Source organism: Pempheris klunzingeri, chromosome 2 (assembly GCF_042242105.1).
Source record: "Pempheris klunzingeri isolate RE-2024b chromosome 2, fPemKlu1.hap1, whole genome shotgun sequence".
Lineage (NCBI taxonomy): Eukaryota > Metazoa > Chordata > Actinopteri > Acropomatiformes > Pempheridae > Pempheris > Pempheris klunzingeri.
In genome coordinates, this window is record NC_092013.1 from 26,600,257 (window position 1) to 26,617,174 (window position 16,918).

General features: G+C 38.4%; 1 protein-coding gene across 1 annotated transcript in view; it reads left to right on the forward strand.

Moving 5' to 3' along the window:
- LOC139211184 (receptor-type tyrosine-protein phosphatase gamma-like) overlaps positions 1 to 16,918 on the forward strand; it is a 367,486-nt gene that overhangs the window by 222,995 nt on the left and 127,573 nt on the right. The window contains exon 3 of the mRNA XM_070841466.1: positions 10,513 to 10,695. Coding sequence (XP_070697567.1) covers positions 10,513 to 10,695 — 183 coding nt within the window. The remainder of the gene's footprint in view (positions 1 to 10,512; positions 10,696 to 16,918) is intronic.

The window sequence follows — 16,918 nt, forward strand, 5'->3', positions numbered from 1 at the left end:
TTGAATGATAATAGTATTAGGCATTCAGGATTCAGAGGTAAAATGCCATTCAGACAAACCACACAAAAAACTAAGTCACACGTATAAACATGTACTTATTCATATTCTTTTGGAGCTGTGTGTAACAAAAAGTAATTTCCCCCTGGGGATTATTAAAGTAATTCTGATTCTGATTCTGATTAAAACTAGTGTTTCAGATTCTGCCATTCTCAGTGACACAGTACAGTTTGATATTACTTACTCTAGCGGGATGCAATAAATACCTCAAGTGCAAATTGTGCAAAAATGGTGTAAGATGTCAAAAAGTGAACTGACAGAATTCTTGGGATTCAAAGTGAATAGGGTTTGAGCACTCCTGGCAAAATTCTCTTTGTGAAAGAAAGCTTACCACTGATTGCTCTCTACTGACCACTCCAAATGGAGAAATGGCAGTCAGGCTGAACATAATATGAAGCAGGCGATGAAGGTAGTGCTGCCACTGAGAGGAAAGCTAACATTGGCCAAGATTAACTGTCCATTCAGGTAAACAGAGAGAGGGGGGGGGGGGGGGGGGGAAGACATTGTTCTCTCATCTGAGATTCCTGTTACCTTTATGCAAGTTCCACCACAGATTGTCAGCAACTCTCAGGAGAGAGAGCCCACTCTTCATCTCTGTCAATTATTTACTTTGTAAATACACCTGGCTGCTGCTTCTAACCTTTGAGAGAGTTTGAGGCTTTTCAGTCAATTAAAAGCCATTTTTGAAGCAGATGCTGCGCCGCTGACCTCACTGACTTCTCACTGAAAAGCCTGCCACGATTCCAATTTGCAGCATAAACAAACCCAAGACTGCATGAAAAAAAAGCTGCCTAAAGATCACAATTATGGACTCCAAGCCTCTAAAGACAAAAGCTTTTTTACACAAAAGCAATAAACACCTTTGGGAGAAATTTGCTGTCAGAAAAAATCTTAAAACTCGAGAATAACAATGAAATCAAGGTGTGCCTAATGAGACGAAGGACAGGGGGGAGGCTGGGAGAAGAAAATAGAGAGCAATCTGTCATGGCGATTCATGTTCTGTCCGGGAAAATGAGATGTGTTCTTGCCATATGTCCATCTCCTACAATTAACTGCTCACGTCAGAAAAGGTCTCCTCAAGCGTGGAAATAATGAGAAAGAGAGAGGTGGAGAGCTGTGTGTTTCTCTTCTTCATTTGGCAGGAAGCATGCTCTTAGCAGGCACGAAAAGATCTTCCCCTTGCACCGATTCCATCAGGATTAGTAGAGGAATGGCAGAAATCAATGCAGAAATCAAAATGAGTTGGGCTGTATGTCGAGGACGCCTGGATTTGGAGGAGAAGAGCCAATCCAGTGAGGCATATTAGTTGTACGTTTCGGACACAGTCAGTGCCACTCCTTCCCTAACCCTTCTCTGCTTTAGAATATTCACCTGGAGTGGAAATGCACAAGACAAAATCATTTCCCTACTTAAGTCACTGTAAAAGTGTTTACTTAAGTTTCAACATTCTAAGATGTTACAAATGAAGATGGAAACATCAGCCCAGTGTCAATTGTAATAATGTCCAATTATGGACAACATCACACTTCAAGACGTACGTCCAGTGCCAATGAAGGAATTGATGTTTATTTTATGTACTTACTTTCTTAATCCTCTTCATCTCTTGCGGGACAGAAAAGTTCACAATGAGCTCCCTCCACTGTTCTCTATACCCCTTGCAATGATTTTAGCCTTAACCCATGTTTGACTCATCGTTGCTTGCTCTTCAAAAAATTTTCATCCTCAAGATTTTCCTTTGTTGGAAGAGGTCATCGCAGTCATCTTTGCCATATTTCATTGACAATGTTCTGACTTTTGGTTTTCTGCATAAATGCAAGTCCCACCTGCATAAATGGTCCTTTCAGGGATCCATTGTGGAATAAAATCCTCTTCGTATAAACGTCATTCTCCCTCAGCATTCGGAGTTGTTAAATTACCATAAGCATAGTTTGACCACAGTCTTTCCTTACCCCCGTGACTTAATTGCAATGCACTGTTATTGTAGTAAGTGAGAATTGGAAAAATGTTGCCACTGGTCTAAAAGAATGTTTGACAATTGAACATAATCTGGGGTTTTATTGGGTCATCCGATATCAATAGTCCTGCCTGGCATGAATTTACTAAACATGCTTGAGATGTTGGAAGAGGGTCGATGGACCTGTTGAGAAGATAGAACTTTGCATGAAAAGATGCTAAGATTGTATATCAGATTGATTCTTTAACAGTTGACAAAAGGAAAGGAACAGAAGAAAATAACCTAATTCTATAAATATAGTAATTATTTTTCAAACTCAAATGCCATCTGAGTCCTAAGCAGTGTGTAATCATTAATGGTCTTGCAAGACTACAATACTCGAAGCATTGTGGGGTCTTTGTTGTTGCAGAGATGAATCATGATTATAAAGCAGCAATCATCCTTACCTGTCTTTGATTTGATCCTATAACAGACTTAAAATGTGTACCATGTCATTGAAGAATGATTGATCAGTACAAATAATAAAGTACAAGCTATTTTGCCATTGGTTGAGCTCAACAACCTCTTAAAATATGCTCCCAGAACAGGAGCATAATAGAAACTGAAGAAAGTAGATTTTTAGGTTCATCGCCCTTTTGTGAGTCCGCCTATTCAGCACACAGCTTCTTAGCCATTAGCCAGGTGTGTGATTGAGGTTAGCACTCTAGCAGTCATGACAGTCTCCTCTTTTCTTTCCTCCTTTACCTTTGCACTCCCCCATACTGCTGCTTTCAGCAGAAATTAGCAGTATTAAGGCAGTGACTAATCGCTTCACATTTTCCCTTCAGCTGCATTTGCCGGTCGGGCCACAGCTGTCTAGATCCATAGGTAATGCTAGCCTTATACGAAAGCCAGACCATCTCAATCAATAGCCGCCCCTGGGCAAGGACGGAGATTGAGGAGAGGGGAAGGAGAACAGGATGCCGCCTAATTCAATAAAATAGACATTACTTGGTGCTCGCAACGCGCCAGGGCATGAGTAATCATAGACAAATTCATTTTAGAGCCCAGGAGCCCAGTATTGCTTTCAATTAAGGGCAGAGTTTAGAGCGAGTGGTGTGCGTATAGTGGGAGATATAGTGAGTGGGGCAGGAGAAGGGAGGAGACACAAAGAAGAGAGATTTAGGTGGACTGATCAGTTTTGTTGGCTTTGCCAATTTGTTGCTGATCTGGTACAGTTGCAGTAGTCGGTGCAATGCCTGACTACCCAGTTCACTATGAAATACAGGCAATGATCCATCTTGAAAAGGCTGACTGTTGTTTTCCAACTAATGGAAAATAGGTATATAAAAGAATTCATGAAAAGTTTGGATACAAAGTGACAATAGTGCTGCTCAAAACTGTCAGTGAAAGAAAAGAGACAAAGACTGGGAAAGTGATTCACCATGCATGCAGTACATTACTTTGAGGAAATATTTTCATGTGATCACTGGCATCACAATTGAAAAGTCAAACTGATAACTCATCTACTCCTCTATAGAGAGAAATGAGTTCCCATAACATCTTATATTTATTCAGAAATGTTGGAGGTTGTACTTTAGACAGGAGAAAAACTTTTTCAGAAGAAAATGTACGTGTTTCTCTTTTAGTGTTGTACTTATTTCTCTTTAAACTGAAAGGTTATGAAGGTTCTTATAATAAGCTGAGGCATGCCTATAATGGCTATGTTAGAACTGCAATGGCAGTGAATGATAAAGCAGTATAATTTTGTTTCATGCAATATAAAAGTCATATTTTTAAAATTATGAATTCAAGTACCTTAAAGGAGAGCCAATGTTTTACATCAACATGTTTGAATATATTTCTTAACATTAGAGATAAAAATTTTGTCTCTCACATTAAAGCATGCATCTTTCTCCAATTTATAATATAAGGCCACACATTTGTCCTTAAAACAGATGGAATCAGGATTCACATAGTTTTTAATGAATATAATGACATAAATGGGAGCAACTATTCGTTGGTATTTTTTATAAACACTATATTCATGGTCCAATTTTGTTTATGACTACATACTACTGAAAAAAAAAACTACAAAAAAATGTTCGGTATGTTTCTATGTATGCAGTAAGTCTGCACACAAACAATATAATTATGTATTGCTTATTTGAAAAATGTTTGTCCTCCAGCTGTCAGCATAGTAGTTAAGGGGTGTTTTAGGTGCTGGGGGTTAATCAGTTCTGCCAAAGATGCACATTTACATGCACCCACATATACCTGTTTTCTGTCAGTTTCCATGGCTTCAACCTCCTCTGCCCTTTTTCCATCTCCCTGTATATATATATCCAGCTCTCATCTTAATGGTCCTCCTGTTTAGCATTTTCCTCTTTTGCCCTCAAAGATTTAGTGATTTTTCCGCAGCTGTGTGTTTCATCCTACCACATGCTTTAGAGTACCTAAAAGGGTTAAGGTTTCATACAAAATACATACATGCGTGGGTATGCTGCCAATAAGACTCCCAGGAATGTAGTCATCCAGTTGTCATCAGACATACATATTTATGGATATTGTACATGTGAATTGATATTCATGATGTTTCAGTAAGAGAATAAAAGTGAGTGGGATGTAAAAGATGGCATCCATGCATGCATTCCTATAAAAATGCAATATAAACAAGAGCACACTCAGAGCCACAAACCTCCACCAACGCTGGACAATTCTCCAGCAGTGGTTTTGTTTATCAGTAAAAGAGTTGCGGAGGCTGCATCTTTTCAAGTTGCTTTTAGATTTGGTTTCCTTAGAAAATGGCATTCTAACAAAATAGCAACTGACTGCATTCTGCCCAATTTGGAAGTCTCAAGCGCCAGACTCTCCCACCAGCCCTGGAACACAGTTTTGGAGCCACTGTTGTAGCTAAAAAACATGCTAGTGTATCTACAGATCACTGGAATCTAATGAATCAGACCATTTTGACCTGTTTCCAATGTCATTATTCAGAAAAACTCCAGACATGCAATGTTTGTTAAATCTATCAGTTGTTTGATCAGTGATACACTCCCCTCCAGAAGTATTGGAACAGTGAGGCCAATTCCTTTATTTTTGCTGTAGACTGAAAACATTTGGGTTTGACATCAAAAGATGAATATGAGACAAGAGATCAACATTTCAGCTTTTATTTCCAGGTATTTACATCTGGATGTGATACACAACTTAGAAGTTAGCACCTTTTGTTTGAACCCACCCATTTTTCATGTGAGCAAAAGTATTGGAACATGTGACTGACAGGTGTGTTTTGTTGCCCTGGTGTGTCCTGTTACATTGATTATTCAAACAATAAATAGCGCTGAATGTCTACGTTCAGTTTCAGATTTGGGTTTTGCCTGTGCAGACTGCATTTATAGTTAGAGGCGTAACCAACAGGAAAACCAGAGAGCTGTCCATGGGTGAAAAACAAGCAATTGTGAAGCTGAGAGAAGATGGAAAATCAATCAGAGTCATTGCACAAACATTGGCCATAGCCAGTACAACCATTTGGAATGTCCTGAAGAAGAAAGAAACCACTGGTATACTAAGTAACAGACATCGAACGGGTAGACCAAGGAAAACAGCAGCAGTTGACGACAGAAACATTGTGAGAGCTGTAAAGAAAGACCCTAAAACAACTGTTGACATCAGCATCAACCTCCAGAGAGCAGGAGAGAAGGTGTCACAGTCTACTGTTCGCAGAAGAATTCATGAACAAAAGTACAGAGGCCACACCAGAAGATGCAAACCACTCATTAGCAAGAAGAATAGGAAGGCCAGGCTGGAATTTGCCAAAAAGACAAGCCTAAAAATTCTGGGACAAAGTTTTATGGACTGATGAGACAAAGATGAACCTTTACCAAAGTGATGGAAAGGCTAAAGTTTGGAGAAAGAGAGGATCTGCTCATGATCCCAAACATACAAGCTCATCTGTGAAACACAGTGGAGGTAATGTCATGGCTTGGGCTTGCATGGCTTCTTCTGGGATGGGCTCATTCATCTTCATTGATGATGTAACACATGATGGCAGCAGCAAAATGAACTCAGAAGTCTACAGAGACATTTTGTCTGCCAATTTAAAGAAAGATGCAACCAAACTGATTGGGAGATCCTTCATGGTACAGCAAGATAATGATTCAAAACACACTGACAAAACAACACAGGAGTTCATCAGGGGCAAGAAATGGGAGGTTTTAGACTGGCCAAGTCAATCTCCAGACTTCAACCCTATAGAGCATGCATTTTACCTGCTAAAGAGCAGACTGAAGGGAGAAACCCCCCTAAACAAACCACAACTGAAAGAGGCTGCGGTGAAAGCCTGGAAAAGCATCACAAAAGCAGAATGCAAAAGTTTGGTGATGTCAATGGGTCACAGGCTTGATGCAGTTATTGCAAGCAAAGGATTTGCAACTAAATATTAAGTCTCTTCACGTTAATCTATTTTAATCTGTTCCAATACTTTTGCTCGCCTGAAAATTTGGTGTTCTGTTACAAATAATGCTATCTTCTAAGTTGTGTATCAGATCCAGATCTAAATACCTGGAAATGAAAGCTGAAATGTTGATCTCTTGTCTCACATTCATCTTTTGATGTCAAACCCAAATGTTTTCAGTCTACAGCAAAAATAAAGGAACTGGCCTCACTGTTCCAATACTTTTGGAGGGGAGTGTATATGATATACATTTCATGTTAGTGTCATCATGTCTTTTAAACAAACAATTCATTTAGACACTGTTTTAAAGAGCTTCACATTTTGAACATACAGGTGAGGTTTATTTTACATAATGTGTCTTTGATATGTGACAACCAAGTATCCTCTCTTCATATGTGCAATTTCAAGCACAAATCTCTGGCCTTTATTCATCTTAACTGCAGAGATGTCCAGACATTTATTTGAGATGGACTTTCTATCTTTTTCTTATTTGTAATGTTGTATAGTATAGTTGCTCATACGTCAGTAGAAGCCTTCCTGTTAACTGATCTTTTATTTTACATTAAATGTTCTACTGATGGAAATACATCGTACAACTATGGACATGCAGTGTATAGAAGATGACGCTAGACATTATCTGTGAGCCAGAGCCACAGGGAATATCTAACCAATGGTTCAATTACTTGTGGTATACATTCAGTGGTGGAAGAAGTAATGAGATCTGTCACTTAAGTAGCACTTTAGCAATATCTCAGTGCTAAAAAAAATACTTCATACAAGTCGTGTTTTCAAAATTGTACTAGTCAGGTGGATTATTTAAAAAAAAATAAAAAGCTTTTTGAGCTTTTAATTTTAACAATTTCTTAAATCACTTTAATGTAAAAGGCAGTACTTGTGGTGATGTTGGTGGAGACCAAACCAGAGCGAAATGGAGAATTGATATTGGACTTGGATTCATCTGAAGGACATAAACTTAACTTCAAATAAATGTCACTTGATGTCTGCTGGGTGTGTATCTGCTGGATGTGCTAATATGCATATGTTGCCTTTATTAGGTAGTCATATGTTGAAATTGTGTTTACAGTATGTTCTAAAGCTACGCCATAAAGCTCTTCTTTCTTTGGCTAAGTTAGGTTATTTCTGGGTTTACACAAAATATAAACGCGACCTGCAAGTCATTTTTATTTAGAAAGAATCTGTATGTGAGGATATATATCTGAACTACAGAATATCCAGGGAACCCAAGATTATACTTAAATACACTCAATGTTACTGATAAATTGAGGGCTAACCCCTCCTTTATTCATATTCATTGGCACACTCAAGGCCTAATGGAGTGAAGCACACTTGCAAAAAATAGACTTGTTTCAAGTCATTTTAGTGACAATGCCACAGAACTTAGAATAGCTTGACATTTTAAACTGATGTGAGGGGGGTTATCCACCATAAATGATAAATTCAGTTTTCCAATGATCTGACAGACTAGTCAGATGAAGTATACCTCTTTGTAGAGGGATCTCTACCACCTTCACCACTTTCAGGCAGCTTTTGAGAAAAGAACAGAACAGTGTTCTGAACAGACACCAATACTTTTTTGCAGTGCATCACCCTTAACTTTTATTGAACCACTGGTGAAGTAAGCGAAAAAAATAGAAAAATAGAACAGCTACCTTGAAGTGCATTGGCTGTTCCAGCAATTTAATGTTGCTCCTCCATAAAATTGGAGGACTCACAAGAGACCTTCAGTAAGGATCAAGATCAAAAAAAAATCTACGTTTCCCACATTGCAAATAGCATTTTTAATTGGTACATGGTGAACATTCATGTCTTTCAAGCTCCACACCCCAAATTGACATAAATCTTATGATTATGATAATCTTATGAAGTTGTCATCATTATTTTCTCAGACTTAACAAAGCTCCTCCAGAGTCTCAGAAGACATTATTCAATTGTTTTCACAAACAGGGAGCACCAGACCTGTATGTGTCACTGTGGAGTGGAGGCAGTGAATTGCCCATTCAAACTTAAAATCATCATAGTTGCAACACCAGCATTAAAAAGCACATACAACCACCAAATTTGGACAGAAATGTTGCTATCAACGCAACACACTATAAATATGCCAGTAACAGCTCAGTTGTCATCTACCTGGCCTACACTGGCCTTTACGCAGTTCAAAAGCTACTACAGCAGTATTTCAGAGCAAAGGTGACTGCTATTTTCAAAAGTTGTATCAAACCACCGACTTGAGCTATTTTTCTAAGTATTCCAGCAAATGCCAAAGCAATACACCTTGACTTTTAGTGATGTCTCATTGAAAACTACTTTTAATGGCTCATGCCTTGTTCTCCACAATGTAGAGATCAACTAGTTTCCACTGACAGGAGAATTATAGGTCTATGCTGCTCACAAAATTGCTGGAATGGGAAACGGCACTGAAGCAAAGCAGTCTTTACCTAACGCAAAATAGAATATCAGAATGTAGGGCTGAATATAAAGCAACTTGTTAGGGTCATAAGGCCTATCATCTGTGTTTTGTAATAATGTAATAATCATGTCATGTAATCATGTAATAATACAAGTGTGAGACAGATATGAGTATGCAGTCAAACACAAAAAATAAATGCAGGATTAGGATATCAGTTGTTAGTAAAACTAAATCATCACCATGTCAACATCTGTCTAATCTCATTTCTTCAGAAAAAATACACATTCAGGGTGTAGTAGTGGACCCGTGGTTTGTAACATGTAATGAGTTGAGTGCACTGTTGAGATAAGATGAAACTGGGTCACAACGGCAGTTAAGGATAAGTTGTTGGTATGAATAGACATTGACAAAAAAAAAGTACCTTAAATAGAGTCTACTTAAGATTAATATTCAGTTTTTGAATGTTAATATTAAACTCCAGGAGCCGAACCTTGCTGCTGTGATCTACACTTAGCTGTGGCACAGGTACAGTGTGACATAACTGTTTACAGATGCAACAAACATACAAAACACACTACTGAGCGCACCCTACCACACATCTTGATCAGTGATGTTGGTCAGAATTGTAACAATTTTACCAGAAAATGTCAGGTGATGTTTCAGCTTTTACCACTCCGTATCTACATTCTTTACAACTTACTGAATACATTTTAAAATGATTAAGGATTGATCCTGCCTAAATGAAACACACACATACAATATTGTTGTGTAGCCTCTAAGTTAAACAAAAAGCTTGCAATAAACTGCCTTCTGGGTGAATTGAAATATGGGAGATTTAGATTAGTTCTGCTAAATATCTTGTATTTATTTTTCTACTGCTCTTCCTGTTAGTGGAGAATCATTGTGTCCAAGGGTGGGGTTGGGAGCCCTTAGGCAACATCCTGCCCCCAGTATACCCAGCAGCTACAGAAGCTTTTAGTAAACAATCAGGTGTTACAGCAAGGCCCTGTGACATTTCAGTCCTGGCCTTCCCTCTGATTGTCTGCAAAGTGACTCCAATGCTCCTCTGGCCTCAGGCTTTCACTCAGTGGACATACACTGTCAAAGGATGTCTCTCTCTCCACACACACACACACACACACACACACACACACGGAGACACATGCACACACCGGCTTCATCACGACTCGTTTGTGGTGTTTAAGGATTCCCTGTCAGCTCAGTAACGCTGTTATGGATTGCAGAGGGGTTGTCTAAGGTGAAGTCGAGAAGGAGGTCAGCCATGTAAAACCAAATATAGAATTTATTTTATATGTAAGATGTAACAAGAAACAGCAGGGGACAAATTGTGGCCTCATAATTATGACATTTTGAAAATCTCTATTTACCACATGAATGAAAATGTTTTGCTTTTTCAGCAGCTGCCACTGTTTGGGGCTCATGATGTTTATTCTGTGTGCAATGTTTAATTGGAATTCAGATGACTTGGCAGTGAACACTGTCAGCTGTTTTAGAGGGACATGAGAAGGTTCTGAAATATCATTTTTCTCTAATGTATCCTTCCAAAGCCTACACAGTACCACATCAAATCATATCATTCTAGTAATAAGATCCTGTTGCATTTTTTGTCTTCCTCAGGTATATATGGGCCAGACGAGGGCTGGGCGTCAGCCTATCCAGAATGCAGAGAGAGAAACCAGTCACCAATCAATATTGTGGACCAGGATACCAAAATATCCACAGAGTATCAGGAACTGACACTGGAGGGCTTTGACACTGAATCATCTAATAAGACATCCATGAAGAACACTGGCAAAACAGGTAAAGACAACACAGGCCCACGTTGCAGTTTTTCCTGGGTTATTGCATGTTGATTCATTGTTGTGGGCCTGCACAACACATATACCTTTCTACACACATACAGACTGAAATGTTTCAGGTTGTAAAAGATGGAGCAGCTGAATGTTGAAAAGGAAAAACAAAGCATATGAACTATTCAGAGAAGACTGAGAAGCAAATACACTGTTGCCCATAGAAGTTGGAATAATTGTTCAATACCCCCAATTTTGTTAAAGCCTGAATACACAGTTTGCAAAGGTTAATTGTGGTTTAAGTTTCACTGTGATATGTTTGGAAGAGTTTGATCAATAAAGTTGAGAAGATATACACGTTATTTATCAAGAATAAATCACATTGTCACAATCATTTCATGAGAAGAGGTAAAAAACATTTTATTCCAGCTTTATGAGCAACAGTGTAGGTGCCCATGTGATTGTTAAATGTTTGAAAAAACAGCATTTGAAAGTATTTCCATTTAGGCTATGTCTTTCCCCAACAGGATTGGAGGATTGTGATGATTGACAGTTAATCTGTTCGTTTGTCTAATACTTTAATCAATCAAGATATCTTGACACCTCCTGGTCCCGCTGCTATCAAACTTGGTAGGAGGTTCATGGTCTCTAGAGTGTGATTCCAAATTGCCAAGCTTTTGTCCCGTGGCACCATCACCTGAAATTGTCAAGTTTAAACAAGAGATATCAAAAATGTTTCCTCAAAATATCCTAATGGTTTTCACTTTCATCTCAGGATGACAAGTAAGCCATAGCAAAAGTAAACTGTTTGATAAGCTAATTGGCAAAGATATGAGCCATTTCACTCCATGGGGAAGAACCTGTGTATAGTATGAATCCCATTGACACCCAACCATACAACAAACACACTTAAGTAGCCAAGAGGCTCTACTGGGTACTACACAAGTTATACAAATAACACTTAAGTGTGCAGATGTTTCTGGTGTGTGCTCTAGAGGTAAAGAATAGTAAAATGTTTTGCTAGTTTCTTGTAACACCTTCATTTTGAGGGATGTTATGGACATTTGAGCTTCTAGTAGCTGCTGTCAGTGCTACTGTTATGCTTCTGTTTGAGCAACTCAAACTCTTTGCTTATAGTAGTTATAGTAGTTTTGTAGCCTAAATTATAACAATGTAACACTTCCTGGACTTTAGAAAACATTGCCAGCGTTAATTATTCGAAAAGTAATCACATTTCCACCAAAACATATTAGTCAAAAATGTGACAGTCAAAAATGTAACTATAGGGCATACAGGGTTGATTGCTAAAGGCCAGGAAACAGGTAGTACAATTAAAACATACTCCCTTCCTTGATTTTATTTGAATACTGTTGCATATTTATTCATACATATTTATTTTCTTCCACAATGGTTGGATTATGGCTTACATCTATGTGCTCATCATTTTAATAATGCCATCATGCTCCTAAATCTCAGAAATTACCTTGTTGAGTACAGTTATAACATAAGTGATAGATATAATGGTCATAACTCTGAAAATAAGACCCATGGTGTAATAACCCTGAATTATCCTTTGAGATCATTTTCTTTATTTCAATCTGGTTTCACTTGTCACTGAACATCATCATTTACAAAAGTTAAGATTGCAATATGTAGTCAGAAACCCCAAAATAGCAGAGTCAGAGTCATCTTTTCAAAGAAATGTTTCCAGGTGTTTATGAGAGAATGTTCATAACCATATATACTGTGACAGAACTACAGTTCAAAGAGAATGAAAAACGGTAGTGTGACACCTCTAATAATCTCAGCTCGTATTGGCAGGTGTCTGCATGTCAAACATCTGTTGCATCACTTTCCTGCACATGGTTATAAAACAAGACAGGTGCAATATGCAGCAAGTCATTTATGATGAAGATTACACATCCTATTTTCATTCAGACATGCTGCATCCGTATTAGTACAAGTGCCATGGCAGGTGTCACTGCCTGTAGGATTCAGCAGCGGACCATCTGCATTCCGCTCTCTTGGCATCTCGAGGACCTTCCTTGTCAGGCACAGGTATTTTTCACAATTCCAGGTTGTCAGTAAGATGGATGATCCTTTCCCCTCAGTGGAGAAACGGAGTTGAAAGGCTTTTGAGAGGCAGAGGCCACAGGTGGTTGGCATCACTCTTGACAGCACGTTGAGTTCTGCCCAAAGCACAGCTGTGTGTTTAGCACAATAATGTGTTACATCATTTGTTCAATCAAGGATGTGTGTTGTATGTAATGACACATTTGAATAAATTGTCCATTTTTTCTATAGGTTTACTGCAACTTCACTAAAAAGACTTTTTGTGTAAAAATAAACAGAATATTTGAGAGACTGCGACAAATCAAAGTGTCTGACCGTTTCAAAGACGACATATATCATTAATCATTAATCACATTTGATACCTGGACAAAGGGTTTGACACAGATCTGCATCAGACACCGCTACTTAAGATCACAACCATCATGAATATATGTTACAAGTGAAGATTTTGACCTGCTGGTAGTTAAAAAAGAGGATCACCAATGTCTGTGGTCTTGATCCTCCAGAGACCAAGAATTTCCCCTTCACATTCAATAACAATCCATCCAATAGTTGGTGAGATGCTGGAATATGTCCCAACTGAAAGACAAATCGCAGTGCCACAGTGATACATTGGCTAAAAAGATCATAATAAGAAGGTCAGGTAAACCAATAGTTTTTGGGAAATGCACTTCATGCTTTCTGAGAAAGTTAGATGAGAGTCCATCAGATATGAGGCAACAGACAGGAGCCAGTTTGCTTGGCAAGGAGACTAAAAACGGGGAAACAGACAGTCTGGCTCTGTCCGCAGGTAACAGAATCTGTCTATGGACATGTCAGAACCTCAATTAACACAATCTACTCATTTTAAAAAATGAATGAATGAAGTATAAAACAACAATCCACTGTTTAAAGGGGATGTAGTACACTATCCCTGTAGAAAACATTGCCAATGGTAATTATCCATAAAAGCTGTATGACCTAGGATCTGTTGCCTGGAGCAGAGATACCAGGAAGCTCTGCCCAGGTTAAGAAATCTTAACACAGTAATTGCCCCCTGTAAAACGGCAATTAACATTTTACATGTTTTGTACAGATTAAACAAACAAACAAACAATGATGTGTAAATTAGTGAGCTTTTGACAATCTTATATGTGCATTGAACTACTGGTGGATATTAATGGTTCTTAAAGGATGATTCATAATGTTTGGTTGACTTTTTGTCTACAACCAACATTACACCAAAAATCACTTTTCAACAAAAAAATATCAAACAATTATTTTTCCATGAACTTTCCTGAATACACTCATGCTTGGAAGAACTTTTTCTATTTTGGATTTAATGAGCTATTTTATGAGTATCGCCCTCAGGCGAAAATGTCACCTTTGCACCTAATATATCTTGATCTAATTTGCAAACTTCAGGTTTAGGTTAAATGCATTGCATGTCTTATTTTTAGCCACCACTCTGACCTCAACATTTTTACTTTTCACTGCCCTATGAGATTGTCATGCCTTGACTCTGACTGAACAAAATAGTCAGACTACTGCTCTCATGGAGAGAACAGTTTCATATATATCAAACATTTAGAACTGTATGCAGACTTTATGGAAACACCACTGCATATAGTGTAGTTGCAGGAGACAAGACTGGCTATGCAGCAGAATCAAGCAGTACATTGGGACAATATACAGTGAGATGCTTATAATAGCAAAATGGTAAACATGAAATGAGTTATGAGTGCAATATAAAACGTGAGAGCCAGCCCTGAGGCTAACATGGCATGAAATAAAGATTCTTGTGCAGGCATTATGAGCTGTTCAAGACAGTCGGTACAAATAAATAGGATGTTGTAAGGCGTGACAGTGGTAGGATAGAAGGTAATGTGAGGCGAAGTGAAGTCCATACCAAATATGGGAGGGAGGAGAACACTAGCTAACTGATAAATATAGTTCAAGGGATTTTGGGATTTTGATTTCTTTCAGTACCACTCTACCATTTCCACTTGCACACTAGATTCTGCATAATGTAACAGGCCAAATGCCAGCCTGAGCGCAATTTTAGCCATAACTACTGGTAAGGCTCTAAATTTAGCAAAGTCATAACTTGTTATTCCTTCTGTCCAACACTTTCTGTCAAATATAAAATACTGCAGCTTCAAGGAGACTATAGAAGGACTTCTGTTTTTGGTGTTGTCTTATTTTTTGTTCAGACTGTTGAGATTCGCCATAAGATGCTAATTTCTCTAATTGTGAGGCTCACAGTTGGTTAAGTCATGGTGCACTATGGTCAGATTGTTTTGGAATATGAACCGCTTGTCCTCCCTCCAGTATACTTTTTGTTAATTTGTACAGAATGTTTGATGTTGATTTTGAAATATCTGTATATAGTAGGTATTCTTGCACGTTTGTTTGATCAAACAAACATTAAATACATAAAACAAAGCTTGTGTATTCACCAGCGTAATGCACAGGAAAGAAACAGTGTGACATCCTCCGATGAAATAAGCTGTCAGTCATCTCCACTTGCTGCTGAGCTGTGTTAAAGCACATTCTGTAACAGTCACACACAGAGCAGCTCCCCACTAACAGCTGTCATGGCCTCTTCTTCACTTTCCCACTGTCAACGTAAAATTCAAATCTGCTCTCGTGATGGGACAAATGCCAATGCTGCCAGAGGAACATAATGTGTGGATAGGGCTCATAATGTAGATATGTAGATAAGAATTGAGCAGTACTGACATTCAAAATTTTGAAAGAAGACATTAGATTAGAATTCTCATAATCTTAATATCAAAAATAAAGAATGTCAAGTAATGAAAGATGGCTTAAATCAAGGTGTTGCCAACAGTTCTTGATTTAAAATAAAATGTTGCCAATTTAATTGCGGCTTGTGTTTAAATTTTAACACTTTTTTTTATATGTTCCTACTTTTTTTGCATCTGTACCAAAATGCAGGTATCAGAATGCCATTATCAAAAAATTTCAACCCTAGTAGAAGCATAGTAGATGGCAAAGGAAGGCGGCCAACAAAACCTATAGGATTCATCGTCCATGGACTGTAACAACTGCCAATTTCACATCAATATGTTTGAGGTCCCTTATTATTATAATTAAGTTTAAATCCTGCATTACAGTCCCTAATCTCCCCAGATTTTTATTAAGATGTTACTTCCTATGTAACAATTTAAAGGAAAAGTCAATAACTTATTTTAAAAGCAGTTTTTGTTTTACTGGATAAAATTCTTCAACCTATTTCAACGTACCTGCCTACCTGAACATACGCAGCAAGAGTCTTCCACAAGGCCAAAGCCAGCGAGCTAGTCGCACTAGAATGGCAGAAAAAGTGCAGCCAAAATTTAAATTACAGCTCAGTGACAGACTGTCACGAGTTATCAGCATGAGGCACATGCCCACTGAGCCGAGTGAGCAGTTGCTATGAGCTAAAGGTAATGTTAATGTTTGTAACGGCTGTTTTGATTGTGTTGATGACTGTGGCATTTAGCAGACTTGTTTATTTGTTAGACTGAAAGGCTGAGCTAAGCTGTCAGTCAGCCGCAGTGAGGGACCCGGCAGTGGTGGCAGTGGACGGTCACTGTGGTAGACTCGTCCTTTAGCAGTAGCGTTATATAGTGTGCATTCACATTTTATGGGGGAGTGGCTTTGGAATAAAGCCAGAAGGGAAGGGGTGTGGTATTTTTGATTCATCCGAGTTGCTGTTAATGCTGTTTATCATAGCTCAAGTGCAGTCACACTTGCTACTCACGTCTAGTGTATTTTTATGGTGGGGCATACACTGTCACTGTTGATATGTTGATTTACCAGTCAGGCTGGTACTTTCTTGGGGGTCCTCTATCCCCATATCCTCATATATGGAGTATTTAAGTGTGCCAAGTGTTCTGGTAAAGTACCCTTTAATGCCTACTGTTTCATTAAGCCTTGAATATAACAGTGCCATTTGTTGTTGCAGCAGTGTTAATTATACAGTTATCCACTCATGAATGTCAACTAACTGTCAAAACAGCTACACAGAGGAAACGGTGAGGGAAATTAAAAATATGGCTCCTGCAGCTGTTTATGAGTTCCTGGGGCTCGAGTCATGTGATGTCAGAAAGCTGATTTGCATTCAAGTTGAAAGTGAGGGTGATGGCTTCAGTAATAGAAAAGCGACGATTAAATAC